Source organism: Varroa jacobsoni, unplaced genomic scaffold (assembly GCF_002532875.2).
Source record: "Varroa jacobsoni isolate VJ856 unplaced genomic scaffold, vjacob_1.0 scaffold_791, whole genome shotgun sequence".
Classification (NCBI taxonomy): Eukaryota; Metazoa; Arthropoda; class Arachnida; order Mesostigmata; family Varroidae; genus Varroa; species Varroa jacobsoni.
Window position 1 is genome coordinate 137,397 of NW_019213693.1, and position 23,929 is coordinate 161,325.

At 43.6% G+C, this 23,929-nt stretch overlaps 1 protein-coding gene across 2 annotated transcripts in view; it reads right to left on the reverse strand.

Annotated features, from left to right (window-relative positions):
• The window catches only part of LOC111263793 (protein Wnt-16), an 80,426-nt gene continuing 56,497 nt past the window's right edge, over positions 1 to 23,929 (reverse strand). The window contains exons 5-7 of one of the 2 annotated variants that reach the window (XR_002682454.2): positions 11,382 to 11,594; positions 10,045 to 10,294; positions 1 to 814 (exon numbers count right to left, since the gene is read on the reverse strand). Coding sequence is in view for 1 of the 2 variants with exons in the window: in XM_022839185.2 (XP_022694920.1) it covers positions 10,193 to 10,294; positions 11,382 to 11,594 (315 nt within the window). In the remaining variant the exon portion in view is untranslated. Of the gene's footprint in view, positions 815 to 7,877; positions 10,295 to 11,381; positions 11,595 to 23,929 lie in introns of those variants that run through there. The other variant, XM_022839185.2, reaches the window with a different exon arrangement.

A 23,929-nucleotide genomic window follows, 5' to 3' on the forward strand; every position in this document is an offset into this window, starting at 1 on the left:
TTAAGGACCAGCAGCAAAAGTTAGCTCATTTTGTTTTATTTGATTTTTGTTGGCGGCATGCAACAGAGTGGGTAATGATGGATCTTTCCATTCGAGCACGTATATCTTACGCCCTTTTATCCATTAGAAACTGGAACCATTATTGTTAAAGCGTGCGTTAATTTCGCAGTAACGCCACATCTCCAGCTAGCGGTAAGATATTCATCGTGGCATACTGACATTTACCTAAATGCGAGTGGCTTCCTGGGCTAATATTTTAGCTGCTTATAAATCGCAGATTTGAGCAGCGGTTCAAATGAGAGCTATGGATGGACAATGGTGGATCGTTGTCTTCTGTTAAGTGTTCAGATTCTGTAGCATTTGCTAAACCTCATCGTTGGGTGGCCGGCAGAGCAAGAATTGTTTGCCTTTTGTCGTAATAAGGGAGAGCCGCTTTAGCTGAGCTAGGGGAAAAAAGGAAACGAAATTATCCGTTTGAAGTCTGGCTGGCTTGTTTCGTCCAGTCTCGACACCACTAGCAATCTGGTGGCGTCTCAAAGTCGGATCTGAATTTGACCGGGTGCGACTGCAAAAAACGGGTAGCAACGGAAGAGCGTACGAGCAGACCGAGAAAGGGTAGAAAAGGGGGTCTAGAATAGGGGGCTAATAGGAAAGGAGGAGTTTTCGTCAGACACTGATGGTTTGGTCTGGTGACGAAGTCTGTGCTTCTGAGGGCTCAGGCCAAACAAAATCGTTCGGGGCCTAGACAGTTCCACCCCCTGAGTCCTCGAGTTGCCGCTTGTCAAAACGTTGCGTCTCTGTACTTACAGAGCGGCTGAAAGGGAAAAAATGCAGCTGTTAGCAGAGCTGTTACACGAAAACGCCTCTTTCCAGGACGAACGGACAAATAACCGACTTTGTACGCCGATATCCACAGGCAATCTTAAACATGCTTACTTATAACCTAAGCGCAGCTAAGTTCATCCATCGATAAAATACATTGATATAGAATTAAATAATCCAAATATTTGTATCTGAATAATTTAAATGCCGCTCCCTTAGTTACAACACAACCCTTTTTGAAGATTACAGTTGCCTTACGTAAATCTACTAAAAACAAGAGAACAACTACTAAAAACATTAACCTTTTGGAAGTTTCGTTTGTCATCTGCGCCCAAATCATAAGTCAAATCCGTATAAAATACTTCGTAAGTATATACTAAGTAATAAAATATTTCACTTGCTATATACAGGCATGCATGCTTGTATATATCATCTGCGTGCACTACAGAAACCTAACTGGACACATATCTCTTTAGCCCCAAACGAAAAACACAACAAAACAATCTACTTCGTCAAATGAACTTCTACTTCGCTTATTATAAACGTGTAGATGAAGAAAAGTAATACAATCATTATGTGATCTTCTCATATTCAGCATTATAGCATGTCTTGGTCGGAGGAACGAAAGATAATCTAGGATCCAGGGACAGCTGTGTGATATTCAGCCATCATCTCTGTTTCTCCTGCTATTGAACTTCTTTCAGCTACTTATATGTTAATTTGGCCTTATTGTTGTTTAGCCGGTTGATTCGATATGTTGTTGTTATTGCAGTTGTCGTTGTTGTTGTTACTCTCGTTATCGTTGCGGTATCAGCGGTCCGTACAGTATCACTGTTTCACTTTTCCGCTTTGTTCCTTCTGAGTGAGAAGAAATCTCGATACGGGCGGAGTCTTTTTGCCTTCGGGCAAGTCCCACTCTCATGGTCATGTGTCGGTCACCCTGTAGCGGACGAAGGAGGTAATAAAAAGGCGATCTGATTCAAAAATAGACTGTGTTCGTCGCGCTCTAGCACTTCTTTCTCACCGTTTTCGCGCATTTCTCCTTAAAAACGGCTTGCTGCGACAAGGCCCGCTTTCGGCAGTCTTTGCCCTGTTTCTCGCTCGTATCTCACCATCCGCAAGGCGATGGCGCTGGAACGGTAGCGGTGACGCCTGCGGAGACTCTTCTATCTCCAAACAAAAAGCAAGAGCAGATCGACAGGACGAAAAAAAGGGATAGAGCCTGGCACAGAACGTGGAGAGGAGCTGATGATAGCCCGAAACGTCGGTCAGAGATTCCCCTCTCTTTCTGCGGCGCAGCAGCCGAGGCCGAGCAAACTGCTCCAACAGAAAAGCGTAGGAGCAGGAGGGGAAACTCGTCGTTGCCATCATCCATCTTGTTGCTGTTGTCATCGTTGTGTTGTTGTTTGTTATTATTATTACTGTTGGGCCTTCGTGTTTGCCTTTGCTGGATCTCTTGAAGGCAGGGACAAGGTAGGCCCGCAGGCCAGCTTCGCTGAGCTAGGCCTTGCCGAGCTTTATCGTAGACTGCCAAGAGGAGGGGCGACTTGTGCAAGTAATGAATCGACGAAGGTGCACATGAACGGATCTTGCGGGGATGGAGGCGAAAGCGGCAAAGAAGAAACAATGAACTGGGTAATCTGAGGAAACAAACAGAACGGGGCGAGCGTATAAGTAGATAAAGGAATCGACGAGGCAGGTGGAATATCCGAAGACACTGACAAAGCAACGCATCGGTGAAACGGGTGTGAAGATGAAGGGGAAGCTAGAATTATTGTACGTATTCAATGAAGAACGACATAAATCGCAAATCAGTATCGAAATAAGGTCAAAACCGATGTTGTACAGGCAGCTCAGGTATCATCGCAAAAATTAGCAGAAATATATTTTCCGGTAAAACTGAAGAAAAGAAAATGACAACTTAATATAAAGAAAAGAACGTTTTTCCAACCAATCCGAGAACTTATATTACACACGCGTATTACGGTGCTATTTGATTCGTTAATACGTAAATATATCAACAGTAATGAATGAAACTTTATCGATTATTGAATAATACATTTTGATTATAAAACATGCATCTATTCAAATCATTTCAGCAGATGCAGTGTTCGTATGATCTTTATCTCTTACAGGACATTATAAGTTCTTCAACTCTTTTTCCCACAAACGTGTCTTCCAATGGTAACCTGTTGAAACGAGCAAAGGGGCTTAAAAAGGTAAAACCTTACTCCTCAAACGATATTCGTCAATAATTGACCCTTAAATTTAATAATTGTAGACAATCTTCGATCGTTCTTTGTTTTGAAACATAGTCTTCTCTAACTCACTAATACCGTATATACACAGGTAGTATTGAATGTAAATGAACACTAATATTTCTATGATATTATTACCTTAAGCCCTTACAGGATATTTCTCTCTAATTAGAGCAATGCGTTCTGTGCGAAAAAGTCTGCACTGCAGTAAAAAGACACAATTCAATGAAACCTGGTCCCCAGGGTAGTTGGTTACCTTGTTGATTCCTCGTGTAACTTTCTCGCACAACTGTCAGCGAAGCCACACGTAAAATAAGACATTTGGACGAAAGGTTCACGAGCTAATTAGTGCTTTTTTGCAGTCCATAGCACTGTTGAAAGCTCTTAAGAGAAATTTCAGCCTCTGGATAATTTCTACAGGTCATATAAATAAGGGCTGCGCTTCATTTCCTCTCGGTCGCCTCTTTGCTGTGTTATCTCTGTCTTGTACTACGGTTACTCTCATATATATATATATATATATATATATATATATATGTATATATAGATAATATAATATAAATATATTTAATCATTAATATAAATTCATTCAAAGGGCACTTTTTTTTGTGTATAAAAATTGTGCACGCAACATAAATATTGACAACGGTGTTGCCACCATTCACCCGCTAAGGTATAAAGGCGTAAGGTCCTACGTTTACGCTATCCTAATCATAGTATCCTGATTTCGTTGATCAATGCATTGTTCTCATGCTCAGTTATCGCTCATAGTAGGAGATGTTGAAAAAATCCTGGAAAATGGCGGCCATTTTTTTGCGAAATATCTGCATTTCTACTTACATATAGTATGTTGCCCGAAGGCAATATGTCAGTATGTAAAGTTAGCAATTTGTGCATTTATTTGCTTCGAAGTTTGACGTAGCCGTTCCCTCAGCGTGACGAAAGCGCTCCTGCTGTTATACACTGTTCCTACGCATTGTTTTACCGCTGCTGCTAGGCAATGTGTAACAGTTACAGTGGGAATTATACCATCAATTAGAAGTTATTGTACAGTAGCAATATCCGATAGCGCTCATCGCCGAAACCTGATTCAAATTTTTTAAACTGAATCCCTATTTCGACTGCAAGTCATGTTGCCGCAAGCAACAGATGCTAATAAAGTGAAGTTTTTTTTAGTACGTCAAAGTTCGGCCCAGTCACCTTAAAATATCTTTGTGTAAATAATAGCTAGTTGTACCACCGTCACAAATAGTTAGCATGCGCCAGAGGATATATTTAAGGCAATGAAAAAGGTAGCTCACGAACTTCGCAGTGCCATTGGTAATCTTTGACCAAAGGCCCAAATCTTCGACAAAACATTTTTCAGCACAAAAAAGGATAATTGAACTCGGATAAACCTCAACATAGACCATCTATAGGCCTCTAACTCGCAGTGAGCTGGAGAGTACAGACTACGTTTCGACTCAGATCGTCCCTTGTGGAAATTGACGATACAAATTTCCTGCAAAGAACTTGTTATATAACAACTTAAACTGCACAAAGCTTTAACGATTCTAACAGTGTTCATGATGTTACCGGAATTTTCTTTTTTTTACATACGAACCAATGTCTAGACCCTGTGCGATGCAATAACCGTATGGATCCATCTAGCGTGATTCAGAAATGAACTGGTCCCAAGTAAAAGGCAGAAATTAGAAAATAGTTCCATCAATGGATAGCTTTGATGGGCATTTTCTCTATTAGTCGAAGAACTTGTTACTCAGATAGCACATCAAAAGCCCAGATTTAATAGCATTCAAACTGGGCTAAAAAACAAAATGTTTCACTGACAAATTTCACATACGTTTATACATATTTTTTAGTTTTGCGTTTCCGCTGTGCGGCATATATAGACTGGTAACGGTTGATGCCGCGGATATTAACTTCGACCAAAATTTCTGCGGGTCCCTAATGCCATCAAATGAAACGAACGTAATAAAGGCTCAAAAAATACGGTTGCCACGGACAGTAAGTTCAATTTTATGTCGCTGCGGTGGTCAATGTAACTTACACAGAATTAATACATTAGGATTAAAGTAGATTGCACGTGTTTACTACTATCCATAAAAAGAATTTTTCAAAGCCGTCTTCAATTAATCATCTCTGTACATTTTTCCTGCTTGTTAAATGTCACCGTTTACTCACGTTTCCAGGCCGCCTTACTGCATGTTTTTTCGATACAGGCACCACGGGTGGTAACATGATTAAGTAGGACCTAGTTGCGAAAACTCGTTGTAAAAATCGACATAATGATTTATGCGTGCGATCGTGCTGCACGTCGAGCATCGGTGGAACAGAACTGCGCAATAAAATCAATTGTCGCTGGATCGGCAGAATCGAAGGGAGCTAATGCTCGTTGCAGCATCCAGCCATTGCTTGGTCAATAAAAGCCGAAAGATGACGGAAGGCGAGGACAAGGGCGAGGTACGAACCCCAAGCTGCCATCCTACTGAGGAAGAACGAACAGCAGTAAGGGGCAAGAGGAGACGTGGGTAGTGGTGGTGGGGTGCAAATTTACAGCTCGGGAAGGCTTTTCCTACCAAGAAGGCGAATCTTCGGATCGCTACGGTCGGTAAAACCGGGCCTGGTGAGGACTGGCACGAGTTGACTGAGTTGCTGGTGAAAAGGGCTAAAGAGGGACGTCCGATCAAGAGACAGCAGGCCTTATTGTCAGTTGAAGCCGGCGGGAAGCTGACCCCGAACAGGCCTCCACCTACTGCGGCAGACTGGTGAACGTTCTCCAGTACACTTCACGCCGGCCTAGCGCGAGGTCCACGTAACGCCTACTGGTGGGGGGGGGGGGGAGGAGGATTAAAGAAAGGGGACTTCGGAAGTGGGAGAAACGTGCAGGACACATGCAGTGTGTAGTAACCATTTTTTTACCCGCTCTCTTTAGCGTGACCCCTCCACAGTGTATCATGAGTGTGAGGGCCAGGTTGGTAACGGCCGTGGCCTCATAGGCTTTTGTCCATGCACTTCGTACCGCGAGCATGGCACTGTGGATGGCGCTGTTCCCCCAGCTACAACCCAGCAAGCTACCGTACTGCCGATCCAATAAAAGTTTTACAGTCTTTCTGTTTTTTATTCGAAGCGACCTTAATTCCGCTACCGCCACGCACTAGCACGGATGGATTGTTGCCCGGGGAGAAACGGCTTCTACGTGGAAAAGCGTTTTGGCTGGAACGCGTGCGAGCAAGCAAGAAGCAAGCGGGTATGGATCGCTTCGTTTACAAGCGCATCGCAGCCGTCTTAAGCTGATGTCGTTCTCTAGTTAAGAAGATTGCGTGGAATATTTTTGTGACGCAGGCGGGACCGCAGTAGCTTCTCCTACCATAACAGTAAAGAAAAACATTATTCTAAGATGAGGAATAGAAAGCGACGGAAAACAAGCATAACAACAACGGTTTTGGGGGTCTTCTTCTAAAATGGACTTGGCGTTTAATCATTGAGAGTAAGAAATGCTTGTTCCGTCGATTTACCGATGCTTGAATGATTGCCCGCTAACTCCGGAGGTACAACAAGTTACTGTTGAAACACTTGTTTAGCTAATCGACCAACGTGCAGGTTAAAACAGCTTTTCAATTAGTTGTGTTCAGTGAATTCTTGCCTGTAAAAGTGAGCTGAATAAAGATAATGCGGGCCTTAGCACAGAGATTGACTATTAACGATTTGTATAAGCTGGATATTTGTTTAAGATCAGTAGCAGAACATAAACGTATAGTAAAACGTGTACCTTTTTTAAAGTCTTCAGTGGGTCATATATTTTATGAGAATGGACGTCGCATTGCAAATGTAACGACTAACAGAAGTTTTCCTGTATTAATTTTCCTTAGAAGCAGCTATTTTGAAAGAATCAATTAGACGTAACTATACATCCGCTGTAAATATGTCCCGGATTCCTGTAATCCTCCGTCGTTTAGCGATTTGAGGGCTACAAAAATATCGTCAGCAGCAAACAGGGGGTCAAAGTCTCGAAGCAGATCAAGTGAAATGGAAGGCGCTCAGAGAATTCGCGCGTTTCTCCGGGTATCCCTTCATTGGGTTGGCGGCCGCCGATAGAAAATCTGATCCGAAATTTCATGTCATTCTAATGCGTTCTCGTTGCTCGGGTGGGACAACGTCCCTTTGTTGTGCTGACGAGCTGCAAGAAGACACTTGATTGGCGAATAAGGCTTTTAAGCGTATCAAAATCCTCCTTTGACTTTCTTCTTTCACAGCAGCGAGAAACCAAAAACAAAGGTTGCACAGCTTATTAAATAAGGGACCAAGACTCAGGCCAGTTCCGGAAATAGGTTCCGCAACGTTGCGCGCAGCTAAATAACTTTTTAATCGCATTTAACATCTTGCCATTTTCTTCTTATATCGAAATTAACAGCACTATAACAAACATGTCGTAAATTAGTTGTGGGTCCTTTTGAGTCAAGCGCAATAGTTAGCGGTGGGTTTTTTTTACTATAGAAGAGCTTTATTTTTACTTTCCAGCAAGTTTGCAAGCATTTACGTTTCGTTATATATACATATATATACATATATATATATATACACACATACGTATTTTGCAATACCTCTTTGAGAGTTTCTATTTTTCATTTTGAAAATCGATTATCGTATATAAAAAGACTTCGGAAAATTGGTTTTCGAAAAGTTCGGTCCATTTACTGTTACAGGGAGCCTGGTGACTATTTTTAAGCCTCGCGAGCATCGTTGTCCTCTCGACCTGCCTACTGTGTTAGCACAAATAAAGACTCATGAAACAGATGGATTTCGTTATATGTTTTATTAAATTAGCACATATCCGCAGTTAATCCCGTGTCTTCTGTCTCTCGTAGGAACTGTCCGAAGTCCACTACCGTATTTTTTTGTCCTCCCATTCGATTAGCCATATGAGGTTAATGTATTTCTATGTAAGAAGTTGTGAACGATACAGATTCGTTTTCGATACTTGTTGATACGATTACTCATTGAATTGCAGCTGGCTTGGCACAACCGCGCACCGAGACCCGTGCGCTTTAACGGCGTCTTCGCCTGTTTTCGTTGTCTAAGGCTTCTATTTTCGATGTTTTTAAGCCATACGACATAGCCGTCTAAATAATTTACCTTTTTCTTTAGAAATTTATACTGCTCGATGCTGCTCAGCTGCTTATAGGCCAGGCTTATTTTTCGATGCAGTTATATCATATCAAGCCTCCCATATGATGTTTTTCATTTTTAACCTATATTTTTGGTGGTGTATTTACAAGAAGTGAGCTTGCAAGAGGTAAACTGGATTCTGTTTTTTGGTAGGTTTACCTGACAGACTGGACTGGAGGTGTTCAAATAGCTTGTGGCAGGTTCTGTTTTTTCCAAACGAACGAATGCACTTTGAATAATGCTATTGTGATTTCGTGGTACTGACGTATCATGTTCTTATCTTCCGTCTACCTGTGTACCTATACACAGTAAAGAACACCAAATAAGTATTATTATATATTTGTCCTGTTTTGTCAAAATGAGGGCGCTCCGATGACTAAAGATGGACACACTTACATATAGATGAAACTACATACTAGTACGTCAAACAGCAGAGAACACCCCACAAAGGTGCCGTGGCTTTCGACACAAACAAGCAATTTTACCATTGTCAACAGGCAAATAATCGTCTATTAACAGTCGTCAAAAGTCTTGTATGTTTTATATTGATCTGCTTGACAAGCTGCTGTTCATTGTATCGTTTGAGACGTACTCTATCCGAATCAGTCTGATTCGGACGCACTCCATCATGAAGGCCCATAAACGACTGACATGAAATACGTATATACCATTAGCAGCGATATAATGTAATCTTCTTAGCTATAATGCGTACCCATAGGTGAGCATATAATTATGGAGATGGCTCATAGCGCGACACATTTGGTGCAAGGACGGAATAGGGCAGTGGCCAAAAGGAGAACCGGGAAAAAAGGACATGCAACCGAGCGGCTTCCGGGACAATTGTATATTACAGCACACATGGTTTGGCATGATGAGTATAGCGCCACTTTACCATTAGACACCTACATACATCTTTGTATAGGTAGATAGAAATTTTCTAGGTTTGAAATATACTTGTATACCTAGATAATAACAATAATAGCATTTGTGCCAGTATTTGTTCCGTGTGCTACTGTGGCTTTCCTTGGCGGGTAGATGCGGGACGGGGCTTATTGGGTGCTGAAGCCACTACTACGTTAGAAGACTTCTTAAGAGGAAGAGGACGAAAAGCTTTCTGGAAGATGATGGTTGTGCTCAAGTGCATGCGAGATGATGGGTCCGGCTTTTATACACAGCGGAAACTTGGTTGTTAATCTCCGGCCAACATCGTATCACAGGCTTTATGTGTATGTGTTTACTTTTATCTGTGCCTGATGGTGCCCGATAAATTTCCATAATGATCATTCAATTTTACGTTCTGCTTGTTTTCTTTTCGCATTCTTCTATCCATCGTCTCTTCGTAGAACACGCTTCCATTTTACTGTAGGGACTTTTCTCGGACATAGGGTTTTGTTAGTGGGTCTCTGACAGCTGGTAGCAACTATAGGTGAATGTACGTATTTAGTGTAACTGTTTCCAGAGCGCATTTATGCTGATACGTATAAACTGATGACTTCCAGTTAAATTCGGTCGATTATATTTTGTCAATCGTAAATACAAAACTTGCTTTTACGGATAGTTCCCGAAGTATTTAAGGCTAAGTATTCGCCACCGCATCAACATGTTTCAAGGGCGTTCTGCCCTCGCGCCCAGCTAATTATCAGGAATCAGTCTATGATAACCTCTGTGATTTTGCCGCAAATTAGAGATATTGTTGATGAATGAATATGATGTTAAGTTTTATCGTTTTCCTTTGAGAGAATACACTGGCCAATAAGCTAGCCAAAGTACGATAGTCTACCTAGAGATGCATCACCTTCGTGGTGATCCTCTGAGTAGCGTCGTATGGTTTTTCCTTGTTCTGAAACAATCATTTTGGCCAGTGCTGCCGCCGCCGCCGCCGCCGCCGCCGCCGCCGCTGCTGATGGAAGACGTGCATCAAAGCAGATACTCGTTCATACGATTCATTTGCAAATGTACGTTTCTGTACGGGTCTCACAGAGTTTACAGGTTACATAGCAACACCAGTGAAACTGACAATCGCACCGCTCCGTTATTCGCTTTACCTGAAATCAACGCACGACAAGTTCGTCTGAGATAGCTATCCGATAGGAGACAATGAGTCAGAAGAGGCAAAGCTTTTAAGAACCAGTTATAGTTGGAATACAGGCTTCACAGGATATACACAGGAATACGACAGCTAGACCGCTTAATTTCGCGTGGAATAGCGCAATTGGTCGACCATGTATAACATAAAATTATGCTTTTCAGCGGGAGACTGTGGAGAAGCGTACAGAAACATCGTAGAATGTAAGATTGTTATGCGAGGATTCGAAATTAATGTGACGCCAATGCCAAATGCTAATCTTGTCCTTGAGTAAAGAGTTTTCAACATGGAAATGTATTTATCCCAGATTTTACATATAGGTTTATATGTTTAGGCCGTAGCACAGCTTATAAAAACCTCGCTATTAGGAAAATTTTAAAAATATCGGCTTCACATTGTCGTGTTTCGATCGCACGGAGCAAAACTAGTACCAGCGCTCTTTAAGGCTTCCAAACGGAGTGCTATGGTTATATACAAATAGATATTTTTGAACAGTTACATACTATTCTATAGAATTAATTTATTATATATCTTAGTAGTTTACAGTCCTAATTGTACGTCGAATAGGGAATGGAATAATATTAATAAGCGGATTGGTCAGCCGTAACAATGTCGACGATCGAGGGAGCGAAGATTTGACGAAGCTCCTTGAAACCCTTTGACTGGCAGAATTTTCACGCTTAGAGTCGTGATCGGAACCAATAAAGTGTTAATTTAGTTTTTTCGCTAAATCAACTCACTCTTAACTTTATATAACCTTTTTTTTTTTTGGATAAACTGTCGGTGCTCCACTGCCCACCATATACTTCGATTCGGTTAAAAAGAATATAATAAATTATATAGGTCTAAACAAGTGTCAAAGAAAGAATACAGACACGGTGTGTAGATCACATTTGATACGCATAGGTGATGAGGCTTTCCCTAATTTGCCTCACAAGCTGTGATAGAAAAAAAAAAGAAAAACATTAATTTTGCAATTATGACGATGTTTAAAAAGCGCTAACAAGGATTCCGTATATGGTACAAGAACTATGAGCGGAGCTTACAATCTTTCTAGCGCCTCGCCCACAGCAGAGATGCTCGCAGCTGTCTGGTCCATTTGAGTATTTGTTACAGACTCTACCCGATGTTCCCAGGATCTTCTTGCGTGCGTTTCGTTCGCAAAAATCGGGCGAATCATGAATGTGAACGAGGGAGTCGCGGGAGACTGGAACCCGTCGCTTACCACGCTTACGACGCTTCAAAGCTTCAGCAGTTATCTGTAATAAATTTAATAATAACGATAATGTAGAAGTATTTGCCACTTGGCTGTGTTTATTTGTAAGCGGTAATTAATAAGTGGCTTTATATCACATTCGGAACATTTATTGCTATTAACTGTTATATATAATATGAAGGTTACTATTTTTAAATAAGTTCATCAAAGGCTTTCATGCCATCGGGCCGTCAGCACCTCTCAGTACATATTTCTAACTCTACTATGTAGCCCCCTGCTAGAGGGCCGCCTTAACCCTGGTATATTAAATCAATGTTCGGTACGTGATTGGCTGAAGTAGTTTTTTTAACGTTGATTCGAATTGTTGAAATTCTAATAGGGGAATGATGACGTGTTGGACGATTTCTCCGACCTGAGTGGTCCCAACTGACAGTAGGAAAAAATTTGTAGTTATAAAGGCTAGCACACACCCTGAAAAAGTAAATGCTCTCTTTATATGGCATAGTGTAAAAAGCTCAACAAATGCAATTAATAGGAGTAATGTATTTTGGTCCAATTTGCTAAAATTAAATTACTAATGCAAATCATTCAACTGTTGTATGCACATAAAACCCCTTTTCTAGCTCTCACACCAGCCAAACATAGGGTCTGGTTGGTACGAGACCCTTTTGACAGATTTTTATCAACACTATTGATAGTACTGGGCTTTAAAGAAAATGCATAGTTTCACCTATTGCGCCAGATGACGATGCGACACCGTACCGCGCCTGATTTAGGGACCCATCTTATGAAAGAGGAATGATTTTATTTTTCCTAATTTTTTAACATGGTCATTTACTTCACGCTAGTCACGCAATACACCTATTCTTCAATCAGAAACGTCTAGATAAACACTATAAAAAATCCAACAGGCAAAGAAGCCCCTAGCTATGTTATCTAGCAAATGCCTTTCTGACAGATTCAACCAAATAGCTATTGAGATGGTAACAGTAAGCATTCAATGTATCAATGAAGCCGCATAATGAAGGTCGTCACAAGGCTAAAAACGAGGATGGAGATGCTGGACTATACGGAATAAGCAACGATAGGACCGACGTGTTGTTATCACGATACCCACAGATCACTTGAGGACAATATATGGCTAAATAGAGCTTTTCTATCGTTGACTGGCGCCATTCGCCGGCTTCTCTAATACCAGTTACTTTATCTTCTACATCGATAGCGTGACATAGCTGCGTACATATCTTCTACTAAGACGTGTGCACGCCTGCACCCTAGTCATCGTTGACAGCTACCGGCGTGTCAGTTTTGATAGTATGAAGACGGGATGGGACACCGTTTGATCGTGTAAAGCGTCACTTAAATCACCATAGGAAAGACACTGCGTTTTTGTTTTGTCTCGCGTCCTGCTTTCGGCCAATCTCGCCTCCTCAATACCCCATCTATTGTTTCTAAATTTGAGGAAACAATAGCTTAGATCAGTAGCCTTGCAGACTTCGTCTTACTGCATAACGTAGTGCAGAACAAAACAAGCAGCCCAGATTATTCTGGCATATTCAAGTATTTCAAAAAGCTTTTTTACGGTTTGACGAACTCAATAACGTACTCATTGTTTAAGAGTCAGACAAATGAATAAGGGCTTAGCACGAGGGCGGAGTCTAGCGAGCCACGGTACCGTAATGTTGTAAAGCAGTCAGCGAAACGTCGCGTTTCTACAATGCTGAATGCCAACGCTTCGTGTTCTTGTTGGAAGCAATAGAAGCAGCGAGCACGCATAATGGTCAGAGTTACGAGTAACTTGAGAGTTCGACAGATGAAGGAAAAATAAGGGGTCTAGGATTCGGGCTGCGCAACTCGCGTTGGCCTCCTTTCATCGAATGAACCTCCTAGCGGTCGTCGTTCACGCCAGCTATCTACGTTGCCTCTTCTTTTGAACGTCGTCATCGTCTCTGAAGAGCTAGCTTTTTTAGACAGGCTGTCAGCAGTCGCGAATTTTTGTGAAATTCGATCTATTTTATTGAAAAGTGGTGCACAAGCGACATACGGCGTCTGCTACTTAGACGCGCGTCTCGTACGCTTCATCGTTCACTAGAACAGGCATGGAAACGAACCAGCCCAATGTGCAAAGAAGATGGCCAAGAAAGTCGGCGACCATAAGAGCTTGTGACGAATCGGATGAAAAAGAAAATTAGAAGTTCAACTTGCGGAGGGGTCAGTCGGAAACTGAAAGAAGTCGTCGTGTAATAGTTCAAATCGACAAAAGGCGAATAGGGAAAGAGGAAAAGCGCCTGTGTTGCCACTTTGTTTCCGAGGAAGGAGTGACCAACTGTCACAACTCGTAGACGATTTGAAAACACTATTACTTTTGTTACGTATCTGGTCACGTTGCCTGTACTGCTTAAAACAGTGGCGAAGCAAGACAAATTCTGTTTCCATCAATTGGTTGAATTTGTCGTATTCAATTGCCAGCACGAGCAAATGTTTCCTCTCTTCGTGCTTAACACTATCTGCTAAATGCTATCTGTGCCCACTTGTTCTCAAAGCAGTAGTTTGTCAGATTTTTTGTGACATTATGCGTTTCGATAAAAAGGTGGCTCTAAACAATGGCATATCACGCTGCCCTATATATTATAATTGACTTTCCAACTAAAGTTCTTTTATGGGGCCTGAGTGTTACTCTTTCAAGCTGTTATACACAATACTTAATTTTATTTTCACTGCGATATATTTTACGGCCACGACAGTGCCCAGTGCCCAAATCGTCATTGGCACAGCTTCGCTTAATGCATTACTCCTAAGCAATTTAGCCTTTGAAAGTGGCTCGTCATTTTTTCCGTCGACCTGCTCAAAGTTAGGTGATGTCCAATGGGAGCTCCGGCTTCTTAGTGCCTTTAAGTCGTTTTCGGGAACGTTCCAATTTTCGGGCCGTAACGTCGACCCGCGTAGGCCTCGTCTCCTCCTTGAATGCCCTTAAACGTCCGGAAACCTAGACATACTGCTTCACTTCCTAGAATGCCTGCATGATCAGAACATGGGCCAGTATGGAACGTATCGGTAGTATAAAAAGGGATGCTTTCTTCGACATGGATCCGTCGTTTCGCTTAGCAAAACCAGAGGCGCGTCCGGAGACGCAGTACAGCTTACAAGGGGTTGCGGTGATATTGGCGGTTCGGCGAGTGGTATCTCTTCCGCAAGATTAGACCTGACGGCAAACACTGAACAATGTGATTCTGATGCAGTAGCCTAACCCGTTGGGATTTTTCCTTTCCAAGGGACGGCGGCCAGGAAAAGGAGACGCCGATTTGCTCACCTCTCTCTATTTTTTTTCTACCTTGAGTTCACCTTTTGCTTCTGTTCTGTCTACCGCCACCTTCCATTTTTCTGCCATAACGTTATCCTCTCTCTCTGTACCCGCGCCTCTTGTCGAACGGCGGTGTGCGCTCGGGCGACCTGAGCTGCTCTAGAGAAAGGTAGCAAAAAGGGCAGAACAAAAAGCTAAAATTACAGGCCCAACTGTCATGTGTGCCCGCTTCCTATGGCCACCATCAGTGGCACCCTGGTTTAACGGTGGTAGCACAGTGAGGCGATCCAACCGAACGGAGCTGAGTTCTGCACAGCTTTTTGGCGACACGCGCAAACTTTGACAAACTTTCCTTGACTGTGGAAATACCGGTCCGATATGGTGACAATCTGCTGATCGTGCACTTTTTTTCCTTTCCTTGCCCCAGCTGACACAACCGAACATGAGATAAACGAAGAGTGAGCACCTTCTTTCCGTACCGTCGCGCTACATTACGAAATCCCGCTAGGGCATGAGAGAGAGAAACGTGAATACGAATATATAAGAGCGATATTCGTTGAACTGTTTTTTGCCCACCACAGATAGATGGAAAATTGTCAAGAAAAAGAAAGAAAAGGCGCCAGAGACCTATTGATTAGGCGGAGGTCTAAACTTTATTCATTAACAGACGTGTACACCAGCAATAGTACCAGCACAAACTAGTCCAGCACCATACCTATATATATATATATATATATATATATGGCAGCAGGAGTATTAGATGGGGCGACGCGACCAACAAGTACTGCGGCCTACCGGAGAAAGAGGATCTGTTATGTCACATCTCAGCGGCGTGCTGAAAAACCCGCTGAACGTGACACCTGAGGCGGCATAATGGGATCGGCTAAGGATAGAATACTTCGAAAAGCCTAGTCTCTGTAATAATGATAACGAAAAATTGCCTTTTTTCTCTTTGATGTAAAGGAAAAATGAGTTCAAAGAATCGCTGTTAGTTTTAACCGTGCGCTATGGTGAGGTTTTCAGAGTCTCGCGCACCGATCCCCAGTTTGCTTTGTCCGCGGAATGTTCTTTTATAGCGCTGACGTAGAACACAATGACAGATTCTGATTAGACAGTAATAAAAAAGCAAAAACGATGCAGACGCTACAAGCCTCGCCGCTTCACTGCGTTGCCGCCTGGCGGTGAAAATGAACATTTGAAGAAGTATCTGCCCTCAGTCACCGATATCAGGTGTCGTCGGGGCGTGTATGAAGACAACACTGTAAAGGCGGCATCATGAACGAAGAGTTTATGAGTTGTCTTGAATCTTCTGTTTCCTTGCTTGCGTACGTATTTCCGGATCTATACCGTTCGGGTGAGCCCGCTGAGACATCGAGCAACAAAAACTGGTGGTCCGACGAGGGGTAGTAACAGTTTAATATGCGCCGTAAACCAACCTGCCCGGGGTCGGTGATAATGGACTGAGACAAGTTTTACTACATCCAACTGCAATTTGCAAACTAAATGAAATGTACAACAGCCCCGTCCGGAGCACGACATTAATGCTGTTGACCGGCGCAGGTTTATTCCCACACTTTGCGATGACAGTTTGCGTTCGCCGGCCCCCCTTTTCGATTTTTTCCCCGTTTGAAGCACCGTTATGCATGTGTGGTGCGAGGGGTTACCGCTGATTCCAAGGTGGCATTTTTTGTCCTTTTTAAGGATCATTATCCAAACATTCGCCAATTGGTATTTAACAGCTTTTCCTTGAAGACTACCGTTCCCGTTCGGTTTGGCTTTATGTGAAAATGATTTCGTCAAAAGTTGGCCAGCAGGCAGTGGGCAAGAATAAGTAACTAAAGTGTCCAATCAATTTCTGTTATTTTGCCCGGGCAGTATTGTCATGAGGCCGCTAAATGACATAACGCTAGTAAGTGTTGCACCTAGCAGGGGCATCAGGACAATTTGAAGTTTCTCCGTCTAACTGATTCGTCGAAGCATTATCCTTCAGGATAAAGTAGATGACACCTTTACTATACACATACAGTGCTGATACATTGCAATTTACGCTAATTACGCCGACATCAATTCGGATATCACGCGTTAGGGGGGGGGGGGGGTGGCGATCGGGGTTAGATAATTTTCATAAAGCAGCCAGAGGGTCCATCAGTGTCAATCAACAAATTACCACGTGGCCATTATAATGACCTCATTGCTTTGACAACTTCATGAGCGTGCGAGTTGTCATAGAAATATGGTCAATACGAAATATTTTTTCGGCATCAACCTTTTTTCACTACATAAAGAACTATATTGTCGCTATCCAAAACTGATCAATATTGATTCAAGTTCTGTTTCGTTCATTTTCTATTTAGTGGACATTTTCGACATTTGCTGAGAGCACAAGTAGCTGATGTGACTGTTTCTATCTTTTTGTGCATCTTTGTTACTAGCACTTCGAAAAAGGTGTGAACATTAAAGTGCTGATATCTCTTATCGAGGCGCTATGGGATACTTTACGGTGTAGTTACGGTGAAACCAAAGCGACTGAACAATCTTGACGGCCTTCAGCGGACCTCGAAAGGACATGGACTGCAGCATCCCTATGATGACGACGGAAGCGACACTAGCTTGTATGTATAATGACGATATTGTCCGCTCTTTAATGATTCTCCCTTGCGCACCACTGTCACTGGTTGGTGGCCAGTCTGCGCGTGGTCCTTATACACGAAAGCTGCAGCGTGTCTGCGACCACATAGTACACGCTTAGGCAAGATCGCTCGATGAGTTTTCTCGTGCAATAGTTGTCGATTAGCTGGACGGGCGCCGGTGAGAGCTTGATCGACGAAAATATGACATCTACCTAACTACAGAGCTAAATAAGCTTTTCTTATTTTGAACATTGCGCGGGCTAACATTGAAGACCCCCGTTCGATCTTACGACCTACTATTAAAAAATAACATGTAAGCATAAGATTTCAGGCAAATTGGTAAATCATTCGAGCGCGAGTCGGGAAAGACAGTGATTTTGTCATGCATGTTTTATAGTTAGCTTCAAAGCTCACTGCATAATCGATAAACATTTTGTGCGATGACAAGTAGACATCTTGAGAAGTCTACTTGTCATCCCACAAATAGAGATTACGACCATATCAAACATTTTCGATATCCGGGAACTTGAAATCGGTTCAACAGTGCATCATCACCGAACAACTCCTCGACTCAGTAACGCGCAAGAGACAATACGTAGAACGTCCGTTTGTGTCTGTCGCTATAAACATTTCATACTATGTGCGTTTCCGTACGTGTCTGTTATCCTGAGTTGGGCTTGCATCACTGTCCTGCAGTGCATTTGCCATGGCAAACGTCACTTGCGTGCTGGTGCTCTCGTCGTCTCGCTCCTTCTTCGCTTTAAGTTCAACTTTAATAGCAAAGTGATGACGCGCCTAAGAAAAAAAAGCAGATAGGACGAAAAAGTTTACGCTCGTACGCGTGCTGTAGCCCACCAGCATTTATCGATAGCGTCAGCCCTGGCAGCTAACACACCGCCCCTTCAATCACCTCTTTTCTATAAGGTGCTGCCAGCTCCTATCCCACCAACTTTTCTTTCTCCCTCTATTTTTCAGACACTCTCAGATTCACACGTGCATACACACATATATATATATATATATATGCGGCCAGCGTCGAGCCATTGCCATCCAGATTTTTCTCGTCTCCAATGGACGCAATTTTCACTCCGTCTTTCTCCCTGCCACTGAACCTAGGTCCGAATCATTGTACTTTAAGTTCTCGCTCTCACTGCGCAACCTAAGCGCCGTGCCACAAAGGCTACCCTGAATGACTGTGGAATTCCTACCGCACCTGTACTACCACCCCTCCGAAAAACGTGATCTTTGTCAGCCCCCGCAGGCAGTGAATGCCTGTGTATTGGCGCGGACTTCGTTCTGCGAGCCGACACTTTAACAACATTGAGGGGCACCGCCAACTCTTTTATGTTTTTTTCGCTCTAGATAGTGTTAGTAGCCTGTGTGAGCGTGTATCCTTCCGCGAGCTGGGTGATTGATCGCAAACTCAACGTGACGCACGCACAGGGACCAACTATTACGGTACTCTCTGAAGTCCGCTGTTTGGCCAGCGGCCGACGGCTTGATGACAGCTTCCAACAGACCAGCACCCGCTTGTCGAATCTGATATCGGAATAGTTGTTCATGGCGCCCCTGAGCACTCACAGTATGAGCTGGTGAGCCCACAGTGCGTTGGGCGCTCCTTGCCTTCGCGCGGCTTTGCGTTCGCTGCCTGCGTTAAACCAGTCGCCAGCTGATACTGGAAAAAAAAGTTACGTACCGACAACCAGTGCAAAGCTAACCAACTAAAGCAACGAATCAGTTCAGTCGCGGAGAGGCGGACAAACACACTCAACTTAGAGATACCAGGACAGACGCGGAGGAATAGTAACAGCGAGAGAAGAAATATTGACTCTTAATCATTTTGTTTGCAAGAATCATAGGGCTGTGCAAGAGCTATTTAGCTCCGTAGTCAACGGCGCTAGCCTGTACCCCAGGACTTTCGAGCAGGAAAAAGAACTGCGTGGATGGAAAAAACAGCTGGAGGAACGAAAACTTGGAACACTCCCAACACTTTCGTTTGGCCTCTATAGCCGTGATAGCAAACAACATTCCCGTTTCGCGGAGTAGGTCTCAGCGCAGCGTCCCTTGTATGTCTGTCTTTGGACAGCAAAGCGTGTTAATGGAGCACGTTGGCACATGAATTCTAATAGAATTTCAACGCTAACGCATGGTTGAGTGCAAAGTGAACCATTCGATGACCTAACATATTTGAAAGGGACGACTCAGACTGAGAGCGGGGACACCGCTTTGGGCTTTCATAGCTGGTGCCGAGGCCTATACTCCATTGCCACTTTAATGTGTAGGTTGCATCTCTTTTGACTACTCTGTCGTTGCTTTATTGATGTAGCAGTCGTTGAAGCTGGTAGCAGTAACGGTAGTAAGCACCTGCTTGCCAGTGTCACTCAGCTGGCTCTTTAGTTAGATGGGTGGCAGGTCTCGCTCGGTTCGGCCGTTCATGCCTGCGACGGCTGCGAGTCCTATATGCGCATATTAATATATCATCATCCCTAGACGCAGCAATAACACCTTGCAGCTTTTGCTGAGTAACGCACACTCTGTACAGAAAGAGGCAGTGAATGTTAGCGCGATGGGCCAGAGTGCAGGCGCGGAAGCGGTATCACTTCGAGTGGCCACGTCAGTCTCCATTTTGATATGGCGTGCTTTAGCCTGTTTCGCCTGTCGCAGTCGAGCGCCGTAAGCAGGCAGGTTTCATCGGGTATGATGGTGGTATAGCGCCTGTCGTAGGTCATACAATATACACACACACACACACACGCACACTATGCACTGTTAAGTTCGATGAACAGCTACTTACTAAGTAACTGTAAATTCTTAGACCGACGGCCAACGATGGACGGTACAAGGGCCTGCAAGTAGCTGCTGTGGACAATTTCCGGGTCTACGGGCGGTATCTAATAACGCGTGTGGCTCAAGACACAATTGGATAGACAGCTTCGGAGTAGGGTCTGACGGGAAGGAGGTGAAAAAACGCGAGTAGATAACTGTAAGGAATTGGCAGCGAAAGGAGGTGTAACCTAACAGAGCCGAAGGATGGAACCATACGACGGAGAGAGAGAAACGAACGACACCCACTTCGACCTGGCGCATTGTCAAGCTTTCCCTGCGCATAACGCCCCATAATTATCATTCGCATCTTCCAGGCTTCTTCGTCGTCTTCGGCATCGTTTGAAGCAGACAGAGTGAAACGGGGGATTATGTGAACAGGGAGGCGCTCTCGCAAAGGAGGAAAAAAGGTATCATTCTCTGTAGGTCGGTGTGAAACGAAAGCAAATGCAAAGGGACATTGCAAAAGCAGCGAACCGGGGGAAGAGTGGAGGTTGCCCAACCTCAATTGAGAGTAAGGAATCGAGGGGGGCAGGCAAAGTGCGAGGGTATGAGTCACAGTGTAATTAGCCAAAATAGGAGTGCGAAGAAACGAAGCGATAATCATCATATAGGCTAGCACAAACCCTAGCAGTAGTAATGAAGTGATAACAAACAGTTAGTCCTGCAACAATATTAGTTAGAAAAGAATATCGGTACTAATAATAGCAAGCTGTTCGCTCTCAGGAGGACGCGAGAAAAGAACGATGTCAAGAGAAACGGAACCGCAGACGCGTCTTATAAGTAGGTACTCTAAACAACTTTAGAAAATAGATAAATATCTCGGTGTTCTTAATGAATTAGAAAAGAAAAATAACGGGAAAATTGTGTTCAAACACATTTCGACTCGCAGATCTCTCAGACGATGCCTCAGCATATCGATAGGTTCAAGAACCTAGGCACCCTTCGTTTTGTGCTGGAAGCAAGCCATTTAGTAGAATGGTTAACAGCGACGCCGGACGTACAACTCGAAACATTGAGGTATAAGTACCTTATTCAGAGCTGATCGAGCTCCGTTATAGCATGGTGGTGATGAGATTAGCTTTTTCTCGTCAGATGCCTCAGGTATTTTAGATTTTAAGTAATCTAATTATCGTTATAGGAGCAGAAATTTCCATTTCTGACTCTACATAAATCTGACTAACCACAACTGCGTGTCTATTATCAGTCTACATCAAAAAGTATGACCTCCATTCGCAGGTAGCTCATAACAAATTTTAACCAGACAAGATCATTTTTTACAGTACAGCTTACTCTGCAGCCTCCTATTCCTAGCCATCTCTATCAATCAAAATATGTTCTCCGCCTTTTTTTTTTTTTATCATGTTAGAACACTGCTCATATGGCTTCGCCTAATGTATATGGACTTCATGGCTGACGTGATACTTGGTCTCCGCTGTGGCCACAAAGCATTCATTGCTCGTGCCTTCATCCGTTTGTCCTCGCTTGTCTCACTTTGTTTCATCTGTTGCTCGATGAACATCACAGATTCTGCGGGAGTGACGGCTGTATTGTAACTGATGCTAGTTATAACGCCTGTCGTAGAACCGCACCATCTATTCATCCTCCCTTCGCTTAGCGTCGAGGCAGCTGCGCTGCTTGCAGTTCAGTTTACCCTTAGGGTTAGCTGACGCTGGCGTCTGCCAGTGTTGTTGTCTTCCTGTGGCTATAACGTAAAGTGACAGTGTCTCCAAGCTCCTGCGGAAGGCTGCAAAGGTTGTCAATGAGCAAAAGCACAATACTGTGCTACTGGTCCTTTCCCTGGTTTCTAATCCGTAAAGGACGACTATCGGAAGGGATAACTTTGGGTAACTTTGCTCAAGTCCGGCTAGGAAGAGGGATTGGGTAGGTGTTCATGTCAAGCGGTGCCAGCATCTTTCTTGCCTGGACCTGGGATTTTCCCAGTCTCTGCGAAAATTTCTGTCACAAACTAGGTATAATACTGGTATTCGTAGTAGGTGTCTTGTTTATTGCTCTATAATTTACCACACATCGTGTCTGGTCGAATTTGCTTTGGCACTCGCAAACTCCTGTATTCCCATCGCAGCCCCTTTGCTCCCTCCGTTAGTCTCCGAAAGAGGCCCTTCTGCGTTCGACATTGCCGCCCTATGGTCGGTGGAAGAGTTTGTCCTCGGATCTCCAATCTCCAACGTTCGCCCCAAGGCGCCACTCTCAAAAGGCCAATTTACTCCTCATAATAAGGACTGCTAGGGTCGAACAACGGGTGCTGTATCAGACTCTAGAGTTAACGACAACGATGCGGGGCGGGTAAGTGAAAGAGCCCATGGAGCCTGCAGAAGATATTAGTTGAGGGCCTGTCGGCTGGTTTAAAGTGACATAATCCCAAGTTAGACCGGGGACTTCTCTCTTCTCGTGGCCACCATAGAATCGTACACAATCCCTATATTAGTACGGTGTTATACACATTCGACTGCCATCATCAACTCCAAGTCGACAGTATTCAGGAGACTAATGGCGTCGCGCAGAGTGTTCGCCTCGCCGCAGTGTAATACGGGACATTTTTAGCCTCTTCTCGTCGTCTTCCTATGTTTCGTATCCACACTTTCCATTCTTGCTGTTTTCGTCATTCGGTCTGTCGTAATCCTTGATCTAGCGTTGGAATGTCCTAGCCGGCATAGGTATTCATCTGTTTTATACATGCTTGCTAGGAATGAACATAGAATTATGAGATGGCATTTAACTCGAGCAAGAAGATTTTTTTAAAAAGGTAGGCTGTGGTGACTAAATTATTATCGTTTTCTTCGGGCGCTTTGGACATGCGTATTGCTGTGTGCGTTATTCCATACATTTAATCTCGCACGCGCGAAAGGCGAAAGCAGTGGCTGATGGCATACGCTTGTGAAATACTCGCTGGTCCTTGAAGCCCTAACAAATTATCAACAGTGAGACGAGGATCCTTCGTCTTCACGAAATGATGTCTTAGTTGCATGCAAAAGCATGTCAATCGTCAGCCATTCAGGTCGGCTCCGTCGAAGATTTGTAGCGCTGTTTTTAGGTATCGACTGAGAATGAACACCGCTGAGTCACACTTATGCGCCTATATTTCCCGTTTGTTTTGCCCTTCTTCGTTCATGGCCGCTGTTGACGTCTATGTATGTTTGTTTGTTTATAGTATTAAATTTAATAGATGATTACCTTATAGTATCATTTCGAATACTGTGTGCCGTACGAATGATTTTGTCTACTAGCGTACTTTCCTATACAGTTGCCTTGCCGATAGTTGGTCTAGCCGTCACCAATGGTCATTGACCGTCCCGGTGCTGTCTATCGATAATGGTTAGTAATTTTACCTTTGACACATGCTCTGCGTATATTGGTAACGTTATCCGTTCTAGATGTCGACTGCGCTAAAGCGGCAGATACAATCACGATTGAAACTGTCTGACTGGCTTTTGTCAGTCAATGTCCCTATCTCGCACGCGGTTTATCCGCCTATACTCTCATGAGAGTCTCGCCTACTGATTACATAGATGGATGCGCATTTCTTTCGACAAGCCTGTTGACCTACAGGCGAGACTGCGAGCTAAGTGGAATCCGCCTGGCTCTGCGCAGTCCGGCAGATTG